The sequence below is a fragment of the Temnothorax nylanderi genome, unplaced genomic scaffold, assembly GCF_030848795.1.
Source record: "Temnothorax nylanderi isolate EJ_2023f unplaced genomic scaffold, tnyl_v1.0 TNYL_tig0045_pilon, whole genome shotgun sequence".
Lineage (NCBI taxonomy): Eukaryota > Metazoa > Arthropoda > Insecta > Hymenoptera > Formicidae > Temnothorax > Temnothorax nylanderi.
The window spans coordinates 241637-265366 of NW_027249107.1; the positions used below are offsets into that span (position 1 = coordinate 241637).

At 33.5% G+C, this 23730-nt stretch overlaps 2 protein-coding genes across 2 annotated transcripts; one reads left to right on the forward strand and one right to left on the reverse strand.

The window, feature by feature from the left end:
• The first annotated feature begins 3179 nt into the window (after positions 1-3179).
• On the forward strand, positions 3180-23479 carry LOC139771858 (gamma-aminobutyric acid receptor alpha-like). Its single transcript, XM_071704985.1, has 9 exons — positions 3180-3573; positions 10999-11144; positions 12467-12659; positions 12950-13170; positions 19296-19378; positions 19810-19950; positions 20937-21089; positions 21867-22126; positions 22491-23479. The coding sequence occupies exons 2-9, from the start codon at positions 11092-11094 to the stop codon at positions 22914-22916; spliced, it is 1530 nt and encodes a 509-aa protein (XP_071561086.1). The 5' UTR covers positions 3180-3573; positions 10999-11091; the 3' UTR covers positions 22917-23479.
• On the reverse strand, positions 5800-19946 carry LOC139771861 (uncharacterized). The gene is made up of 8 exons (XM_071704991.1): positions 19808-19946; positions 19302-19487; positions 8535-8983; positions 8230-8450; positions 7776-8002; positions 7353-7461; positions 6557-6782; positions 5800-6287 (listed from the first exon to the last, which is right to left on the reverse strand). Exons 4-8 carry the CDS (start codon positions 8371-8373, stop codon positions 5995-5997), a joined length of 999 nt encoding a protein of 332 aa, XP_071561092.1. The 5' UTR covers positions 8374-8450; positions 8535-8983; positions 19302-19487; positions 19808-19946; the 3' UTR covers positions 5800-5994.
• Positions 23480-23730: the final 251 nt, after the last annotated feature.

Sequence of the window (23730 nt, forward strand, 5' to 3'; positions counted from 1 at the left end):
ATAAGATACAGTTGTTTGAAAAATTATAAGAAGGGTATATTTAAAATAGCACTCAAAGAATCTACTGCCATTAAAATTTAAGTTGGGTTTTCGGAATATTCTGTATAGTGTATACATATAGTAGAGCGAGACGAAATGAATTTCGCGTATCAGGAAACGCGTCAGGATGTGTCGCGCATCCTGTTTAGAGTTGGCGGAAATTGCGAGTTCCGTTAGTAGATCTGGTAGGTCCGATCGAAGACATCTTCGATGACGGAAGCTCGCGATTGTCTCAGCTAGTCTACATCGATTTTTTACGAGCTTCCGATTTTGAATAGATGCCGGTATATGAGATTCACTACGATCGCGATCGTGAAAATATCGTGACCGATACATCTGTCACGATACATCTTCGTGACGTTCTCGTTTAGAAATGATCGGAACTCGTTCTTCAAGAATCGTAAATCGCAAGGATCGCAAATGGAAATGCTGCCAACAGATCGCTTCAATTATTCTCCGGATATCTTGGTCTTTTACACGTTTCGACAACTTTGATAATAAAAGTTTACTATGTATTACTTGTGTTACACATTAACGCATATATCTCTTATTACTAATTTAACTTATAGATATAAGAATAACAAATGCTGCATAATTGAGTTTTAGAAACTATACTTTTAAGTATAAAGTTCTTTTTTAAAATAAAATAACATTAATAGTCGTAAAATTATTTTTCAAATAAAGAATTTAATATACCACGATCGCGTTTTTAGTATAGCAAATATTTCGTTATCGTGTAACAATAACAAGAAGAAGAATCAAGTCTTGTTTGTATTTTTTTTTTTGGACTTTTTTGGATTTCTTTCGCAATCGAGAACACATTTAATCGTTTGGGATCCACTCGTAACTCCGTAATACGATGAATTGGAATATTAACGTGCACATACGTGCCTAACACGTCGTTTTGCAATGGAGAAGTCCGTGGAGTTCGAGGACCCTCGCTCACGAAAGATTGACACGCAATTAAATCGCGTCCGATACGATCTCCACACATCGAAAATTTGCCGTTATAAAATCTGTCGTCACCGTCGCGATAATCAACGCTTGTGGATCGCGATCGGCGTTAGCAACAAGTTCAATATAAAATCCAAATTGTTCCAACAAATATGAGAGACATAATAAATATAACTGAATTTTAATATAATATGCATAATTAATTTTTCGCAGAAAATTAGGAATCTATTTATATTAGGGGAAAAGGGATTTATACATATCTGAAATATATCCATCTTATATAGATGAAAAGCGATAATTGTATATAAGATACGCAATAATTTAAAATAACAAACACTATGCTGATGTAGTACACTTTTACGAGCAAAAGTATCCGTTTTGCACAAAACGATATATTCAACGTTTACATACGTGATTCAAGAAATATCTTCCATTTGTCATAAGAAATTGTTCGAGATACGGAACGACAGAAAAATATATAAGTAATATGTGCACCCTATAAGGATATCCCTACGCACAAGGATATCCCGTTGTGAAAATTCTGATCCTACTGGGACGACGTGCACAGCTTTACCAGGAAAAAGTCTCATATGGTCATTCTACGAAAACGAATTGTATGCGCTTTCGTTGAAATCCTGATATAAAGTGGCCTCGACCCTCGCTTCGTTACCTTGTCGCGATTGTCTTAGGAACTTTACGTTAATTTTACCAGATAAAATCTGATCTTTATTGTCAAAAAACATATAAAAATCAAAGCGGAAGAGTTAATGTGTAAATTTATATTTATATATTTTTCTATATATAATTGTAACATGTGTGTGTATGTGTGTGTGTGGGTGTGTGTGTATAAAATACAATAAATGTGGCACACATAAGAAATGTATAATATAATATAATATATAGGTATTATATTATAATTATATTATAGATTTTTTTTTGTTTTTTCAAAAATATATATAACGTCAATCACTAATATTGACAACTTTAATCTTTAATTGAAAATTGAAAGCATTATTTATTAGCACACATTAATTCTATATACTTATTGATAAATCTATTCTAAACTTATACAAAATAAATTTTACTTTGACATAAAATATAAAGAAGCACCTACGATCGTGGTGCATTCGATGTGGTTTTCGTGCTGCTAGGAATTAAATTTATGGCAACGAAGAATATAGATTCGTAATTCTGATCATCGATACGCGTCAACCTAACCGATGCCGCGATGGTAGAAAACGGCATCGCTGATATTTCCGGCAGACAACGAGTAACCGTAATGTTCGATGCGTTTCCGACTCCGACAAGCCGGGGACGTAGTTCATTTTCCATACGAATTTATTCGCATTCAAACTTATGTACTATCAAGGTATGTTTTCGTGAATGTGGCTCACAGACAGGATATCCCTGTCTTTCCTAGGAAAAAGGCCATTAATCTTGGATAATCCTTTTTCGTTCGTTGTTCTTGTTATATTGACTTCGTAAAACATCCGTGCCAAGTGAAACTATTACACAGTTAGCTAAAATCTTCAAGTGGGGTTTTTTTAAATGCACACTCTTAAATTTAGATTACGTCAAAATCAATTTTTTCTTTTTTTTTTATTTCTTTGTATATTAGAGTTAATTTCAAAGTTAACTGTAAAGAAATTAAAGAATTTTAAATTATTGTTTATGCGTCATATATAATTGTAATTTGTATGTGGTAAATAAAGTAAGCTATAATAAACTCGGCACGCGCATATTAAAGATACCGTTATCGGATAAGGAGATCTATATATGAAATTCAAAAACTCTGGAAGAATGGAGAATCGTGCGAGCCCCTTAATGCATTCTTGAGAACGAAAGCAAAGTTCTGTGTCGCGATGAAATGTGATGTCGTAAAATGAGTTCTGTCATTCTGCACTCGTCCGCAAAAATGTGGTCAAGTGCTTACAATTGATTGATTACTTAAGAGAGAATTCTGTAGCAGAGTCATATCAGAGATCATATATCATTCAACATTTTTACTGCATTTTTTTACAGTTGAAAGAAATACAATAATTAATTTCAGATCAACCGAAAACGACGTGTTAAAAATTTAATTTTTATAGAATGAAATATACAGCAAGCATGATCAATTTGTAATATTATGTATTAGGATTTTGCTTCGTATATATCAGTATTTTAATATAAATACTTTATCCACTACCATTTATTAAGTTGTAAAATATAACGATCGAAAACATGAAGATAGAGAAAGGGGCGCAAGCTGGTGGGGATTGACAGCGGAGGGCGGAAAGCGCGGCGTTTCTACCCTTCGTCAGCTGTCCCGTTTGGAGCAGTCAGTGCGCGTTGTGGCTTCGCCACGTGCTTCTCGCGATCTTTAGGTACCCTAGGCTGCCCTAGGCGATCAAGATCCATGCGTCGGAACCTTTTATCATATCCTTGTGTGATGAGGATCAAGATAAAAATATTATCTAGAAATAATTTTATCTAACGCATTTGTGAGTAGTTGCGAGAATGTCGAGGGCACTTTCGCTATCATCATGACCTCATGTTGCAAAAGTTTCAAAATGCCAACGTCTCAAACACGTGCGCTTGGTAAGTTGTTTAAAGATTTGAGATTAAAACTTTTATAAATCTTAATAGAATTTCCATGTATTCCAAGTATACTAAAGTAATATCCACGTTTTAATTTGTGCAATTTTATCTGAAAACGTTGAAGATATCTGTTCAACTGAATATTTACAATAAATTACAAAATTTTTCAAGTATTTTAAACATTTCAAAACGTTATTTCGAAATTTACAAACATGTTCTCTCTCCTTTAATTTTGTTTTTTTTATTATATTAAGAATTTAATAAAGCCTTTATAAAACATTGATCAATTTCGTGAATGTAACTACATATATATATATATATATATATATATATATATATAATGTCTATGCTGTTAAAAAAAATAAATTTTTATATTCTACAACTTTTTGATCACGAGCTGTTATTACTAAAGCATTATTAAAAATTCCAAACTTATTTAATAAATAATTTGTTTTAATTGAATAAAATAAAGAGTGTTTAAAATTATTACAGTTTATATTGTTTTGTAATAAAAAATTAATAAAAATGTCATTTACAATAACAATTTATATAATATATAATATTCTACGCAAGTTACCTCGTCAATACGTGGTGCAATAGATTTTGAGATTAACCTCGCGGACCTTTCTCAGAAGATTTCGAGAACGTTCTTTAACTTGTCTGTTGTGTGAAAAAATTGTACGGATCAACAATAAGTATCCAAAAATATTGTTGAAATTTCATAGAAATGACTTTCATTTATAATATAATATTCTGTCTTTCTAATATAGACGTATATCTTCATTACATATTATCCTCTCCTATTAATTATTCATTATGCTATGTAATCCACTTATTTCACTTTTAGCCGTCACTCAAGCAAATAACGGAAGCGTGAGCATTTGTGAACTCGACACGTTGAAGCGTATTTTAATGAAATTTATTTGATAAGCGAGGTAGAATGTGAACTAGGAGTGTTTAATATAGAAAAAAATCAAAATCCTTTATATCTGAAATATTCATAAGGCAGAAGTCTAAAAAAATGATTGAAAAATGGCATGAGATGTAAATACATCTCAAGAATCATATTTGATATAAAAGAGTACATATGATACATGCATTTGGCAAATTTGTAAATCTAAAATTGGAACGATTGCTTGTACTACAATTTTTATAAATTAATTCCTTTCTGTAAAAATATAATGATTTGTACTTAATTTTTTTCTATACATATATTTTCTATTCAGTATATGTATAATTGTTAACTGTACAACTACACGTTGCATACAAGTGCGTCAAATCAAGCAATGGCTTGTTTTGATATTACTCGGTGTACAATCGAAAAATAAATGTGCTAGTAAAGTAAAGTATAATGCTTTCTAGAAAACTTTGCAGGCAAATAAAAATCCGATTCGAGCAAACTTAGACAACGTCCCGTACAGAGATTCAAACGAATATGGGAAGCAAACTGCCGTGCCCGCCGCGGAAAACTTTGCTAGCAAGGATAAAACGCCATTGGCTAAACCGATAAACATCAGAAAGCTTTAGTCACGTCGAAAAATGCGCCGCGCGCCCGTGCCCGCGCCGGCCGCCGCGCCGGTTCGAGGCTTCGCTCAAACGTGGTGAGAAAAATCCCGTAAAAAGTGACGCTCCCGATAGTATTCCGCCTCAGCAAAAGCTTCCGCACTTTGTTCCTGGAGTACTTCCTGGTATTTGCCCGTCATACATTTATCGGCTCCCAACGCCAATGACGAGAACGAAAGCGCCGATGATATGCCGAAGAGGCATCACAAACGAGCTTCGCTTCAGAATACACGGAGACAGTTTGTCTATACATACATACTATATTTCGTGTTGGAGAACTTCATAAATTATACCGATACCAATGCGTCTTGGACAACAAATCATGAGAAGAAGCGCGTTTGTACTATAAAAACTTTCTGAAATGTTGCATTTATTTATTTGTTTATCACAAACGATTTGTAGATTTCTGTGGCCGATTTGATAAATTTGTCAATCATTTTTTTCTTGTAAAATAAATGTTTCTTGAAAAATATTTTTTAGTAAATTAATTTGTTTGCCAAAAAATGCTCTGAGCAAAGCTATAATGTTCAAGTACCTATATATGAAGTAATAATGTTGCAGCTTGCAAATGTTGAAAGTAAACGTCATCGCGTTTAAATGCTCTTTCAAAAAAATAACATATCTAATAAAAATGGGATATTCTGTATAAAATACGCAACATCATCCATCACACATGCATATTTATTTTATAAATTACCCTTAAAACGTTTACAAATTTATCTCTCGAAACAGTAGACATTTCGGTACAGAAAAAAGTAGAAAACAAAAAATAGACAGATATATATAACCACCAAAAAAGCAGTAGAAGATTGTACATTGACAAATGCAGAGTGGGATAGTAAAAATTAAAGAATGTGATCAGTCTCTCGAGTTCTCCAGGGTGCTGCCGCTGTTGCTGTCGTTCGGCTCGCGAACTCTTTCAACGTCTTTGTGTGCTTCTTGATGCGCCACATTGCATTCCATGGATCCGTGATCCTCGTCACATTGCTGCCTGTCGTTTTCGATCTCCTCGGTCGGATGCTGTCGCGCTTGCATCGTTCGTTGCAACAGCTGCGGACTTGGAGCTCGAGGCACTGATGATCTACCCCTCGATTTTGCGCGCGCCTCTTTGCGTTTCGGTACTTTGCGTTCTCGACACAATGATTTATTTGCTAAATAAAATATAGATCAATAATTACAATATATATATATATATATATATATTACTCTTACTGTATATGATTACGTGAAAAAAATAGAAAGCAAATATACATTAGTGACATTGATTGCTGCTTTTGTCAGGCAAATGTGATACCATGTATATTTTGGAAACTTTAGAATTTAATATTTAGAGATTATGTAGAGGCATAAGTCTTTCTCATAGAGTGCATAATTCTTAATTAAAATTTTCTTATTTTTTTTCCAATGTGGTTAAAATTACCCCGGGACATATGCTTCCGGCTGACGTCGCAGTCACTATCGCAATCGCTTTCGTCAGAAAAGTCGGACTCGAGCTCTCGCTTGGATACTCTTGAACGTTTCGTTCGACGGTTGAATGGTACGGGCGAATTGTCCCTTCCATGCAAGATGTACTGTCCGGATCCTCGAATTGATTGATCCGGATCCTCGAACTCCTCGTCCTCGTATGTGCGCTTTCGCTCTCGTCGCTATCATCACCATATTATGAACATAAAAATTGTATTTCGTACGTTTTATCTAATTAAATATCAATAATCTTTATTCACGATGTGAGAAAAGTGTGAGAAAAGATTCGAATTGTAACAATTATTCTCGATACTGTTTTAATATATTACAAAATAATATACAATATCATTTATTTTATTACAATTTACAATGTACATTTTTTAGAATTTATAGTCTCTTTATTTCTATATTTTGCGGAAAATATTGGAAACTTTACGTTAAATTACGTTTAATTCTGCCGTCTCTTCGCATTAGCTACTAAAGTCTCGTACGTATTATGTCGCGCAATAGACTCTTATTACAACTCACCCCAGGTTCCTTTACCTCAAGATGTAAGGATAATACGATACCCTAGCATTTATACTACTGATGGAATCTCTTAACAAATATCTTGTGATTCTTAAGAGATATAAGAACGAAGGTAATAGAATAAAACACAAATATATTAAATGTATATTATATAAAATTAAATATTATTGTTAAAGCAGTCGAAACTATTTGAGTAGCGCGCGATAACTCTAATTGCGACGCACCTTTCGATTCTGAGCGGCATCGGGTCGTCTATATGGCGATCGTCGGGACTTCCTTCTTCCTTTACTACTACGATGTTTACTATTTCGTCGCCGTGACGTAGTTCTTTTCCTATATTCGTAGATATTAAGCAGAATGGGTAATCGGTAATCCATTTCAATTTTTTCGTCTTTCTCTTCAAATTCAGCATTTTAAAACCATGTTAGATTTCTTAATAATGATAGATGGCAGTCTATCATTATTAATCCATTAGAGATTGTAAACGTTAATCATTTATAATACATCTCGATAGATCTCATTTATAAAATTTACACGTACATATAATAAATGTAAAAATTATCGTCTTTGAGATGTCTTGAGACTTTAAATTAATCGAAAAAGGACACAAATACATTTGTCCGTATAATAGAAATATTACGGCGTACTTGCGCTCTTGCCCTTGTGTTCGACGAGAAGATTCCACGTCGCCGATAGGTGCTTGCACATCCGGTTTTGATTTTTTCTCTTCACTTTTCTGATTGTTTGTAGCCGGTTCCTTACTAACAGGTGGGTTAGAGACAGAATTAGGATTTAAAGTAGCCAGTGTTTTATAACGACCACTCCGATGCCGTAAAAGTCCAGCATTTACCGCATGCTTTAAAGCTCGATGTACCTGCGATATACCGATTATATATCATACAAACGATTAAATTACTTAAAATTTCATTATTGGCCATAGTACAAGTTATCCTTCTCTCTTCTATTCCAAAAAAATAATTTATAATTTATAATTTATAATAGCTTTTTATAAGATGTTTATAACAGATTGCAGAAAAGGAAAACACAATAAAATTTCAATAAGACTATGAACCTTTTATTTAAAGTTAATGTTACACTCACCTGCAGCGTCAAATTTTTGGACGATACGTTGCTGTGCCGGATAAAACTGAGAACTTCGCGAGCTGATGAACCTTTAGTGTCGCCAAGATTTGCCACTGCATCTAGCACGCGAGCCATGAGTCGCGGATTCGACGGTCGAACCATTTTATAATTTCGCAATTCACAATTCACTCACACACAACTGCTGCTTGACTATTCCTAATCCTTTTTTTTGAATTTCTCTATCGATTAAATTTCAAGTTATCTCACCACATAAGGAATAAATAGTACGGAGGTACATTTAGTACCGAATACTAAACAATTACCAGCAAATAGTGTTGGCAAGTTTTTGACTACAATAATTATTGTGTATTTGTGTATCTTTGGCTTTTTCCAGTTATGACACATCTACATTAAACAAAAATAAAAAATATAATAATTTACGATAAATCCTTTCATGTCCATTTTGCGAATTGCAGGATCGAATTTTTGATCGAATTTTTTATGCTACTCTAAATTTCGAGATTGATGCCACACCTACACGCATATTACCTGACAAATTACCTGACGAACCAAAAGACATCCAATCGCTTTTCTCAATGTGTGACAAATTGTTCTGATAAACCAAACCCGTCGTAAATGCGGGTCGTCCTTAAGAGCACCACGAATTTCGTTGAGGCACCAGAGGCATGCCGTCATTTGCGTCGAAGTTGTCGCCGAGATGTTCGTTGTCTCCGAATGATATTCTTCGTCTGTTTGACGATGCTTATTTTTTCTTTTAATCAGAACGCAAAACGTGCCTTAATTATTTCGATGCCTGTATATACAAATTGTATATACCTAATATGTCTGTGGGGTATATACATTATGCATACATTGAAATTCAATGAGTCGTGATTAAGACATGCGTATTCAGTATAATTTGGAATTTGAGATTTATTAAAATTGATATATTTTTTTATATAACTTGGAAATTAAACAAATTCCCCAGAGAATGATTTCTATACTTATATATTGATAATATGATGCTGGAAACGCGCGCGCGACAATCGATATAGGTACATTTTACCGCATTTATATAGCATGGAAAATTGACGTTGTGTCATCCCAACTTACAGCTTTGTAACACGAAGTGCTATCGGGGCATACGTCAGTGTCAGGAATTTTCGCGGTACCATGGACTCAAATTACAAATTAAACTTTAAGGAATGCCTGCTACACGTATAATATACGTCCTCGCGCGCTTTCTCGTACGTGTGTTTGTTAAGTGTGACTTATCTATTCTGTGCCATTGACAAGGATATGTTGTGTGCACCGTGTGACTTGTCGAAACATATTTAATAAGTATTCGTAATATAATAAAAACATTTTGTCTGAACAGATTCTTGTTCTCCGACTATAAGATTGTAAGAACGAGACATTTTATAATATTTCAAAGATAAAAAAAATTAATTTACTTTGGCAGTATCTCTTAAAAAAACATGTAAAGGTACCAAACGCGTCATCTTTGTCGGAAGCTCTCTAACATTTCGTCACACTTTCATCTAAACATGTTTAGAAAGCAACCATGTACCATAATTTGGAAAATTATTTACACGAGTGACGAGTTTTCGCAAGACGCGTTGAGTAATTAAAATCCCTGCTTCCGATTTACGTATACACAAACGTTGCTGATAATCAGGCCATCCCAATCATCACGTCGCGAATGGCACCCACTTTTCAAAGCGTATCTCGTATTTACATGTGTACAAATAGCTGTTTGCATATACGGTGCGGTTCGTTCACTTTCAAACGTCTTTCGCTTCAAACTATTTTCGAGGGAATGAATGAAGGGTATGTGTCGCACAAGCAGCGAATGTACGCATAACCGTCAAGATTTACCGATTTATCGATTTACCGATTCGATATCTGTCTATTTACTACGCGTTATCGCACATCGTCACCGAAAATCGAGCAACGCAAAAGTCAAAAAGGCAAAGTCTAAAAGACGTCGAGGAGATTAAAGAGCTAGTTCTTTGCGATCTTTAGACATTTGTGTTGTGCTGTTTCGAAACATTGTTCGATCAAAGAGAAAAATGTCATAATGGCAAGATGAACAACAAGTACAGAAATAAAAAACTAGATGTTTTTAAATTAAATTTACACGAGAATTTTTATATTTTATATTTTGATTTTGTTTAATTACATAAAGATTAAGTATATATGCGCAAACGTAAAAAATACTCATTATGCACAAATAGTTCCACATTTTCACCATTACAGCTTGCCACATAATTTTCTGAAGCTAGTTTTCGCGCAATAGTAATATTTATCCTAAATTAAGGCATCGCATACAGAAACGAACAACTTAACGGTCCAATATACGCATTTATCGAGCAGACAGATTCACAGTTCATACGAATGTAACGTAAAATTTAATAGCGTTATTAAACCTCGAAATACACACCGTTATTTTCCATCTCGTTTACCGCAAAAAAAAAGAAACGTTCGTTATGCGCTCGGATGCCATCATCTATAATGTATTATTTATAGGATTGGTAACCAAATTCTAGCTCTCGATATTTCCGTGTATATGTATTTCTATTTCTATTAAATTACCATATTTCTATTAAATTTAATTGTACCTTTTAGTAACTGTGTTACCAATATATTCTAAAATTCTAATCTCATTTTTTTTATATAAGCTTATAAAATTTCATTAAAAAAGCTATATAATAATGCGTGTTGCGTGTTGCGTGTTGCTATTTTGTTTCTTAACTCTTATTAATGTTATGTTGATGTTTACTATAGTGCGAAATATCAAATGGTCCTGTTGTTAAATCAAACTGACGAACGAATTCTTACACGAAGAAAGTAAGACTCCGACCTCACGAAGCTAACATCATGAAGCCAAGAATCCTGCTCGTCTTTGCCAATCTCATTACTTCTATCTTTTTGTAAGTTCGATCTACAAGAAACTCTGTGTTATATTTTATCCTATGCATTTTAATGATGTCAGTTATATGCGGAATTTATTTAATTCGGCGGCAATTCGTTAAACGATTTATTAAGTAAATGATTATGTATTCGTTTATGTGTAACGATGCAGTCTTCTTTACAAAGGACAAATAAATCCAAGGGCATACTTACTTATATTGTCTCTTGAATAACTCATTCGTATAATTGGAAGTCTTCTTTCTTACATGCATACATTAAACATTAAACAAAGGCCACTTTTATATTTAAACGGCTATATCAAGGAATACAATTAATGTAAATTCATTGCGGATATCTTTTCTCCATAATGTTGCTCATTGTCAGTCAATCTTACAATGAGATTAATACTTCAATTAACTGCAGGTATATTAACAATAAAAATTAATATAAAATTACGTCTTGTTGGAAATAAGTACAATTCCTCAAAAATTGTAATATTTCTTTAAATTTCAAATCAAATACTTTAAAGCGAAAAGTTAAATTAAAAGTTCTATTATTAATTTATTAATTAACGCTACAAATAGTGCAATTTTTTGGGGAATATAAATCTAAACAATTTAATTTAAATTTAGAAAATTGAACATGATAAGCAAATGCGGCTTTAACGTTTTTTAAATACGGTAAATATATATATGATTCCAGCTTTTTATTTAGCTTTCTCCCGAATGACTTTTGACCGTTTTAATTGCACTAGCTGTATACGCATACAGTTGTAGGTATATGGAGATATGTTCACCAAGATTTCAGGATTCTGTGGCCGAGTAAGCAAAAGTAAAGCATGGTTTACTCCATATTTATCATACGTATGTGTACGCGTATATATATGTGCAGGGTGAATCGGTAACGCAAGCTAAAGAACTAAACTGGAATATGTATGAGATATGGAACATGTTATTTAAAAAAGGCAAGATATTCCGACTAGTTGCACACCCTCGGAAATCGCTCAATTTTAGCACGTTGTTAATGCAAATCAATCAGTCAATCAATCAATTTGCTTGTCACGTGTCACGTAATATAATTTAACTCTTTGCGCACACTTCGAATCTTTTGTGTGTTATAAACGCCGGCTTTTTCATCATTATTAATTAAAATATTAACCTAAACGACGTAAAATATTAATATTTATTTTTTTAATGCCCATAAAGAACATATAAATGTATTCATCGCGCTGTAGAATTTTCGTGTTACAAAAAAAAGGGAGTGTTTCTTCCGATTAATAAAATTAATCTTATCAAGCCGCGATTTACTCGGCTAGCTGGTAAAATTACGACACTTGTTTTAGAGTGGCCGCGGGTGCAAGAACTTCCGTCAGACAGCGGACGCAAAGCAACAACCACAGTAACATTAGCGACCTATTGGATAATCTACTTCGCGGTTACGACAATAGCATTAGACCAGACTTTGGCGGGCCCCCGGCCACTGTCGAGGTCGATATTATGGTACGCAGCATGGGTCCCATCTCTGAGATGGATATGGTCAGTCATATTTTTCGTTTATCTCTCAGCATAATATGCGAGGCAATCACAAAATTTGAATCTGCCTAATTGTGTACACGAGTACATATAGGGAATCGATTTCAAATAATTCAGGACTTGGCATATAATAAATAGTGTATTTTAAAAATAAAACCTTAGCATTAAACGATATAGAAAAATTAATTAACGTGTCAAATTCTCGATTGTAGATTTGTACATATTTATTAAAATGTATAGACTATATATAAATGATGATATGGTTTATAATCAAAATTTGAAATTTCCTGCAGACGTACTCAATGGATTGTTACTTTCGACAATCGTGGGTCGACAGACGTTTAGCATTTCAGGGTGGTAAGGAGACACTCGCTCTGAGTATTTCTATGTTGGCACGGATCTGGAAGCCCGACACGTATTTCTACAATGGCAAGCATAGTTACCTGCATACGATCACCAGCCCGAATAAATTCGTCAGACTTTATCAGAATGGCAGAGTACTTTACAGTTCCAGGTATGTTTCAATGAATATCTCGATTCCGTAGATTAAAAACATGCATAATCCATGAAAGATCTTATAAATTTTGTCTTTTAAGAAGTTATAACTACAAGGTGTCAAAAATAATAAACTTCTTATAATCTTGGTATAAAGTAAGAGGAAAATAAAAGGAAGAATCTCTATATTATTAATATTTATAACATTCGAATATTATTTAACGTCTGTTCATTACGCCGCAGTAATCAAGATACGTCAACAGTATCAATACAAAAAAATCTTGTCGTACCTTCAGTGCTTTATCATGTTAAATTTATTTTGGGTTGAAGTACATATAATTATGCGAAAGGTTTAGTCTTTCTGTCGTCTCATGTTACCTCTATTACCATAAAAATATTCTTTTAAGAAAATCGTGAAAAGCGTAATGATGTCTCTTGCAAAAATGTCGTGAGATTTATGATCGGAAGATCGGAACTTTATCTGAATTTTATCTCTTATTATTGCCAATCGCTTATAAAGATTTTTTTCTTTCGAAAAGTCATGTAATCGAACATATTACAATTGTACTCTGTCAACTTACGGATAAATTTTAACTATATGGTTTTGAAAATTGTGTAAAATTAAGGGAGATTAACAGTTTAGATATTGCAAATCAATTTAAAAATAAAAAATCAACTTGACTTGATATTCCTTTTGATTTCTATTCGCTGACATATCTGTTAGTAATGCAAAATCTCTATTTTTTAACAAGGAGAAATGGAGATCGTGCACGTAAGATAGAATTTTAAGCAAGTATGTCAGTATTCGCTCGACACCAAATCTCTGCAAATCTTTTCTCGGCAACGTGACATATGCAAGGTCTGAGGTATCTCGAACTCAAGGGTTAATTCTGCCGTACACAATAGATCCGGAAGACTAGGTCAAGAGAAAGGGAACAGATTAACAATAAGGAGATGGTTGTATCGCTTCAGTACTCCTTTTGTATTTGTATTTGGTTTATATCAATAACAAAAAACAAAGTAGCCTCTATGATATGTAACTTGAAGCCCCTTACTGTTCCATATTTTGACGTTATAAATTAATAAGATGAAATTATTGATTTTGCTACCATTATATATCTTGCTTCTTTTCACACGTGGAAAAATAAATAATTTTTATGAGAAAACTATATACTTGACTATTCGTTTAGTAACAAGTGTGCTAATCACAATTTGTAACAGCCAAAAAAATTTTTAATCAACAATCGAATCAAGTGTATAATAAGAATACCAGCCATCTATCGTGATAATTACATGAAAACTGTGAAAACTTGACAAGTCGAAAAAGGGCAGATTTTATACAATTGCTGTCTCACATCTTAAAAAATGCAGTTTCTTTGAAAAACGAGGTCTCATATATATTTTTCTCTGACCGACTGAACCCATACCCATTTGGATTGGAAAATGTTTTGATCACGTCCGTGGTGTTATTTACTCGATACTTTATTAGCCGCTGCCTTTTATCGACCATCGAGATTTATTTAAACCAGGGAGAATAGGGATTCGCTGATTTCGGTATTTTCGAAATCTAATGGATAAATTCTGATCAAGTTACAAAAAACAAATCATATTTGTTAGGTATACATTATATCTATAATATATTATCGATATTATTATAATAATACATGTAATATTAACAGCTTCGCATAATTTGCTGCTGATCTATCAAGTCTGACGTTTAAACACAAAATTATTTGTACTACATAGAGAGAAAAAAATTATTTTATTATGTATTATCTCAATCTTGATTCGTGTTCTATAGATGATAACATTAGTTCCCAAAGTTAGTATCTCATTGAAAAATAAAAGTAATGTAAATTTACAAATATAACAATTCTTTTTTTAATATAATAATTTAGTGTTGTTTTATGTTTATAAAATAAAAAATTATAATAGTAAATAGTAAATGGAATTATTAGCAGGTAGTAAAACAGAAAAGAAGATAAAGTTTATAAATTTAATTTTTATAAATTTATATTTATAGATTTTTAGATTTAGGAAAAAGAATTATTTGATTTCTCTCTCTCTCTCTCTCTCTCTCTCTCTCTCTCTCTCTCTCTCTCTCTCTCTCTCCTCTCTCTCTCTCTCTCTCTCTCTCTCTCTCTCTCTCTTTCTCTCTCTCTCTCTCTCTCTCTTTTTATCTCTCTCTCTCTCTCTCTCTCTCTCTCTCTCTCTCTCTCTCTCTCTCTCTCTCTCTCTCTCTCTCTCTCTCTCTCTCTCTCTCTCTCTCTCAAATATCAATTCCAAATAGCATACCGATCATACATTTAAATGTTAATAATTGCTTGTAACTTGACTAAATTGAAGCAATTGTCATAGTTTTACCGATTTTTATTTTGCAGTTTTTTATCGCATAAAGTACTAGGTATTCTGTATGTTGAAAAAGGAATTAATTCTTATTCTGACTTGCGGTTAAAACCTAGAATTAACCAAATTGCATGTTCTAGCAATGAAAAATCAAGACTGCATCATACATACAAGTTCTGCACCTGTGACTGCGAACGCCGCAGTCAAGTACTATTGTGATATTTGCATTTAAATTAATGCCACTGCAAACACCTAGTTGTTTTATGGAATCTCGCGATTAATATGCAACGTTACGTATTATCAGACTGATCAAGAATTGTATATCCGTCAATACTCATTTTCTTTATATTTTGAACAATAATATAAACTTTTTATTGTTATTTAAAACAATAGACTTTCGAGCGAGTCTTGTGCGGGATTACTGTGACAGCAACCTATTATTTTTATTTACATTCTCAACGGACCAACATTATCATAATTAAAAATTCGAAAACAAGCAAATAAATGCATATTACTAATAACTGACGAAATAAATACAGGAGAGAGAAAGGGAAGTAGAGATGATCTAGTCTAAAAAGAGCTTTTGGATCGTATCGAGAAGTGCATCGAAGACGGGCCGCAATGCATGTATGATCGGAAGTACGAGTTGCAGTATCCCGTTGCATTTTCAAGAGAGGGAGAATGAGAGAGAGAGAGAGAGAGAGAGATCCAATTTCGCGAGAGTATGTCGAGCATGAAGTGTACACTGTACCGTGCAAATGCTCTCTCTCTCCCCCTCTCTGTTTCTCTTTTACTTTCCCTATCGATCGATAGATCCTTCCTTTGAAATACGCCGAAATTTCGTCTATATCTCTGAAATGGCAAACGAAAGACGTGCCTTTACAAAAATTGTTAAAATATATATACTCGTATAGCGATAAATCGAGAACTCAAGAACATTTGTGAAAAAATAACTAAACTTGTCTTTGCATTCTGTAAAGATGCGACTATATCTCGTAAACATCGGTTAATTGCTAATCCAGAAACTATCGTTTAAAACGCGGTCGTAGCTTGTTGTGAGATGAAAAGATATCGTTCAATATATACATATACACGTATAGTGCACAACTGAGAAGCCGCACTTCTCTTCTGTAATTCTTGCTTGAATGGCGAGAAACTTTTCGAGAGTGACTTTTGCTCTTCTTTTTCCTTTGACTTGAACAAAACGTCTATTCGGATCAACTTTTCGGATTAACTTTTGTCATTCGAATGTTTACCCGAGAAATTGTAAGTCTAACTCATATCTTTCAGAGCATTCAAGCGATAAGCAACGAAATTTTTGACAACATTGTTAGTTTTTTACGATAGTTTAGGCTTAAATAAAAATGTATACTTATAAATTTTAATCCGTTTATTTTATTAATTTCTTCAAGAATAAATGTCTCAAAAGACATTCGCTCTTACTATATTGTGCTTTATTGAAATTGCAACTAAATGTTATTATAATCTGATTTATCCTGCGATCATTTACCATTGTATATGGATCTTCTACTACTTACTTACTACTGCTTTCCATTCTATGCTTTGATTTTTCCTTCACAACGCTTTTTTTTATCTACCTTTTTTAAAATTTTTTTTCGAAAAAATTTACCGAAAGAATCGAGAACTTGTCGTCGTGCCATTGCTATCTTTAAAATTATCCTGAATTATTTATTTGGGGGCCGTTTAACTTTACCGCTCGGTTAATTCTTTTCTCGCGTATCCGTGAAAAGTTGGTCTTTCTTCATTCTTTTAATCTCATCCCATTCGACTTGGTTTTATCTCACGCTCCTTCGGCCGTAATCGTCATTATTCATGAGGCAGAGAAAACTTGTCATTATAAAGGAATAAAACTTTTGCTTCTTTTCACCGATATTGTCAAGGAAGTGAGACAGAGAGAAAGAAAGAAAAAGAGAGAGAGAGAGAGAGAGAGAATGTTTATTGTAACGTAGAATTATGAGTCTCATTAGAACAGCCATCTGTATAATGCGTGTCCTACGTAAGTTTAGAACACAACTTTAAACCTCTCGTTGTGTCTTGTACAAAATGTATCATTTCAAACTTTCAAAATATATTTAACCAGCCATAATTTGCAGAAAGTTAATTAATTCTCTTTGATTATAACAAATACTTACATATTTTAAGATTATAATGTACTTCTAAAATTAATCAACTCTTTTATAACAAATATCACGATGCGAAGTAATTCGACAGAGTAAATTGTATTAATCTTAACGAAACTGTAAATTCTAAACATCAAAAGACTATCTTAAAATTATTATCAATATTTCAAATAAATTCAGAAACTTCTCATCATCTATAATATCTAATGTAATAAAAAGTCAACAATCACTCAATATTTAAGGTAGACTAGACACTATAAAGCGCGCGCCATTTATTCTCGACTATTATATTTACTTATTCACGCATACACGCATCAAGATAACCAAAATCAATCTATAATATAATAATCGGTCATTTATGAGTTACTCTCGCAGTACGAAGCCAAGCGAGAGAACCAATCAACATCGCGCAAAAAGGCCTCAATTCTTCGATAAAAAATAAATTAATTCAGGTAACGTGCCCGTTTTCAAAAAGTGGAATTACAGAAAACAAAACTCAACAGAAGCTGAATATCAATATATGTAAATAATTTAAATCAAACTCGATTAAATATACAGCCACAACAACATTTGTTCGCGCTTTATTCGGAATAAAGTTCAGGTTAGTACCTCAATAATCGGGAATCTTTTCTTCAGCAAGTCTGTTGCTGAATTTGATTTTACCGGGATTAAAAAGCAGTCCCTATACTGAAACGGTACCCGAAAATCATTCGAGGCAAATTGCCCGAGGTCTATCTTCAGCAAAACGCGGTCAATCTCGCAACACCTTTCGTGCACGCCGCGCCGTGCCGTCGAGAATGTCGAGATACGTGAGAGAAATATTCAATCTGTGACTAGAAAAAAAGCCTAAAATCCTAAACTCCAGTAAAGGGGAATTCTTGTTTTTTTTTCTATACTCCTATTAGTCGATCATTATTTATTATCTTTTTCGTGCTTGGTTCATTTTACTCATGATCCATATTCTTAAACTCTCGCAATTTTTCCATATTATTATGTTAAACGCATGCAAATATTATAGAATTTTTTTACTAAATATATAACAAACAATAAAAATAAAACTTTAATCCTTAAAAAATTGCGAGATATAACGGAAGTTGAGCTGTCGTGCGCTCTCACGATATGAGGTGTGTAGGTATAAAAATAAACGCATACCTGCTGCAAATTTAACGATAAAGCGAGTTGGTGAAGTACCAAAGTGATGAATCCATAGATCGTTTTATCTTTTGATCTTAACTTTTCCGAAATTAAAACGCAGAGTGATAATTCAATGAAACTCAAAACAATTTACGATACTAATCTCTTATGCGTTTTGCATTTGCATTTGACCACAAGCAAAGTATAATACATACTATTGAAATTTTGTTCAAACTGATTGAAAATTGAAATATTGCGTAAAATGAATGACAAGATTTCTGTAGTAAACAACTATTTTCACTTAATATACAGAATGTTTAAATTAAACTTGTTCTTAATATATGACTTTCGAATTATAAGTGATTACAATTTTAATTTTACTTAATTTTAATAGAATTTTGTATAACGACAACAAATTTAATCAAAAATCAGTTACAGATGTTTTTTTATAGTCTGTTATACGTTATACGTATCGAGATTATAGCATTCCAAAATTTGTGTTAAATTGTTTATGTCGTTTCAGACTTACGATTAAAGCAGGATGTCCGATGAATCTCGAAGACTTTCCAATGGATACACAAAGATGTCCGCTGCAATTTGGCAGCTGTGAGTTTAGTAAATTTATTTGTTCCGCGACTCTCAAAGATATTTTATCCTTCTTCTTCTTTTCGCTTCTGCTTCCTTCCTTCAGCGACATTCGGATTGTATCAGCAATCTGCGATAGAAAGATTTCAAGGATCAATAAAATAACGGGGATCATGCAGGCTTATTCGTTTCTTGTGTAATTTTTAATCTCGTAAAAAATTATGCGACATTTAGTGTACTTATGCATAAAAATTAGGTTTAATTAGATTTATCAATAGACATCGAGTTTATTATATATTTTCTTACTTATTTCTTTTATTTTTAAATAAAATCGTATATTTAAATTTTAAATAATGAAGCAGCAAAGGCCAAGCGTGCAATTTTCGATTGTCAGCTACCATTTGAGACGATACGTCGATCTTTTTGGCAATGCGAAATTAATCCACTTACAGTCGGCTACACGACACGCGATGTAATCTACAAGTGGAACAGCGCAAGGCAAGTCGCTATAGCAGAGGATATGAAGCTGTCACAATTTGATCTGGTCGCCAATCCCACTGCAAATCATTCGACCGCACCGGGTTTCTCGCATGGTAAGTGCAATGAGGCCGCCCTGCAAACGAGATCAAGAATATACGGCTTATCAATATTTCTTCTAGCGCTGTGAATTTAGTACATTTAGTACAAAGAAGTAGAAAATGGCAATTTGAGAATCAGAGAAGTAAATATAGTGCTAAGACGTCGATAAAAATCCAACTTTAATATACATATACGTATGTACATACATACGTATACAACTTACAGTTAGTAAGCAGCAAATGATGAGCGAATGAATTAAAGTAACTTAACGCGAAAATTGGGAACTCTACAGAAAATTCGGTCAAGGAAGGGTAAAAGTAGCGTCGACTCTCTCTTTTTCTCCTTAAGCTTTCATTGTCCGTTCATATAGGCGAGCAGCCCAGAAGATTGGATACTACATAAATTTGTCTGCAAATTTTAATTGATCGAATTATTGTATTATCGATTATTAGTAAACGGCAAACGCCGCGGCTGCCTCTTGAGTTGATTGTGGAAGAACTTATCGAGGAAATCTGCTTAAAATCGTCAAGTCACATCGACCCAGAAAGATATTCTTATAATAATTTTAAACAACAACATTATAGCAACAATTGCTTTCCGACATGATGCTTCGTCATGATAAAAATTACATTTTATTCCAGTAATAAAATATCATGAAGTTTGTGCAAATAATCGATGAATAGGAAGAGTGCAGGACTGGCAGTCCATCCTTTGATAGGCAAAGATACAAATGTTTTTATAATATTGTACTCTACAGAAATATGTGGTTAATCAGCGTTATATTTGTTGATTTATTAAGCATGCAATGATACAACTACAAATTAAAATTGTCTAAGCCACTTTTGCGTGTCTTGTATTTAAATCTCTTGACGCAATCACTTGTTGTAATCATCTAAATTTCTTTTAATTTGGTAAAAGTATATATATATATATATATATATAGCGACGTTAAAAGCACGTTATTCTTAGCTTATATATATAGATGTCAAATATATTTCAGCGGAATACTCGATGCTCTTGGTGTACTTCCATTTACAAAGGCACATGGGTAACTTCCTAATACAGGTATACGGTCCTTGCGTCCTGCTGGTCGTCTTGTCTTGGGTCTCATTCTGGTTAAACAGAGAAGCTACCGCCGACCGAGTGTCGCTAGGTAAGAGCAGCTATTCCACTGCTATTAATAATTTAAGTGTTCTTTGAAACCTCCACCGTGTGTGTTACACTCTACCATACAATCTACCTTAAACATGCATTTTATCATACTTTTACAACAGATATGTGTACGGTAAACGTGTGTAAGAGAATATAACGCAGTGCGAGCAAAATGCATCAAAAGGGATCTATGCTAAACCGCAAGCGTGAAAATGCACAACCCGCATAATTTAAAATACGCAACGCTTTCTCAACACCGCAACAACGCCGCAAATGCGCTAATATAATTTCTTGGGCTTTATTAAACTTATAATTTTCCTTGTAACGGAAATCAAGCGAGTAATGTGTCGTTTTTTTTTTTAATTTATATCATTAATCAGACATTGTAATAAACATTGACTGGTCTGAAAATTTTCAAAACTTATATTACATATAATAATCTCTTTACTGTTGCAGAATTAAAATTTCTTATCAAGTGCCATTTTACTCTATATTTATAATATATGTAATTATGTCTATAGCAATTTATCATGTTATATTTGTTATCGAAAATGTTATCGAAATACGACATACAAAGAATTTCCAAATAAAACAAATAATAAAAGAATAATAATAATGAAGGACTTTTGCAAATTGAATATCCGGATGTGATAATTGAAATTAAATAAACAACTGTAATTATTGTATTTCCCTATTATTCACTAAAATTCAAGATAAGCTTTACTGTTGTAGAATTTATAATTGCACAGTTCGATTGTCACGTTACATCTTGTTTCAGGCATAACTACTGTATTAACAATGACATTCTTAGGACTCGAAGCGAGAACCGACCTGCCTAAAGTTCCTTATCCCACTGCTCTGGATTTCTTCGTCTTTCTCTCGTTCGCGTTCATCTTCGCTACTATAATACAATTTGCAGTGGTGCATTATTTCACCAAGTATGGATCGGGAGAGTGTTACTTTAGTTCTGATCTAAGCGATACTGAAAGTTCAAACGAAGAGGAAGATGTAACTAGAAGACTAATAAAAAATCAACCGGTAAATATATTGTATCATATAAGCTCTTGGATTAAATAGAAGCGAGAAATTTATTCATTTCTTCCTATTTTTTCAAGAACAAATATAAATGCTGAGAGAGAGAGAGAGAGAGAGAGAGAGAGAGAGAGAGAGAGAGAGAGAGAGAGAGAGAGAGAGAGAGAGAGAGAGAGAGAGAGAGATAAAATCTAAATATAAATTGAAAAAAGACAAGAAAATAACGTTCTAGCAGATTTAGAACATTCTTCCTTTCATTTCCAAGTCATATCATGGTATAACTTGAAATGTTAAGTTCCAACGCAGGGAATGAGAGAGAATAATGGTTCCAAGTTCCAACTTCCATAACATTCCATAAATATTGTTTTAGGCTCGTCGGAAGAGTTCCGCGAGTTCTACTACACGAGGACGTGGCAATCGCAACTTGGCGATAAATGGCGACAGTATGATCGAAGTGATACCATTGTCAGCGATCTCGATACCCGATAGGGATCCAGCGGTGCCTGGGCACTGGCAGATATCTTGTATGACCTGCAGCCCACCGCCCGCGCCGCGACAAATGCCGCCGCCGCTGCCGCCGCCGCCACAGCCACACCCGCCGTCATCCAAGCGAGCAACGTCGTCCGCGTCCAGAAGACGACGTCGGCGAACTCCCAGATACAACTCGGTATCGAAGATTGACCGCGTCAGTCGTGTAATGTTTCCCCTGTTTTTCCTGACCATCAATCTTTTCTATTGGTACGCGTATCTCTCGCGTAGCGAACGGATCCACTATTATAACTCCAACGCCGCGTGATAGGACCTCCTGCCTCAAACAAGAGAGATATTGTGAAGATTATTTAAAATGCTTTGCCAGCTAAAAAAGTCAACCGCGCAATTTTCCTAGCTCTAATACTGAAAAAGGACAAATCTTTACTTTTATATGCGTGAATATGTTCGCATAACTTTTATCTCACACAACCATGCAGATTATTTTAAGTGATAAGATTTTATCAAGAAAATATTAAAATTTGAGAGAATGAAACTGAAGGGTTTCGAGTAAAGAGGATGTAAGTATTTGTTGATAATAACGTGGTTAAAAATGGACGTGTCATACTCTGATGTCCATTGTAAAAACGAATATGGAGAAAATGACTGACGAAGAGATACGTACCAGCATAAAATATACAGGCCACAAGAGCTAAACTTGGCTAAATATACCTAACAAATAAGCAAAGCAAATGCACCTAAAAATTGAACGGAAAGAATGTTATCCTAATATAATACAACTTTATTTACTTATTTTCTAAACCTTCCTCGTTCTGACTCCTGCCTAAAAAAAAATTAACGCTAATAAAATTGTCAAAGTAGTAAAAGTAAGTCTCTCTGTTATTTTTAGTTAGATAATCTCTTTTCGTATAAAATTATATTGTTACTAAAAATGATTTTTTTTATAGTTGCAGTAGATGATAGAGCATCTAAATTAAATTGAATTAGAAATTATTAGAATACTGCAAAGAAAATTAAGATTTTCTCATAAGAAACAATCGCAATCAACATATATGTATTATATTTGATATTAAAAATTCGTGAAAATATGAATACCTATGAAAAAGTTTGAACTGGAGCTT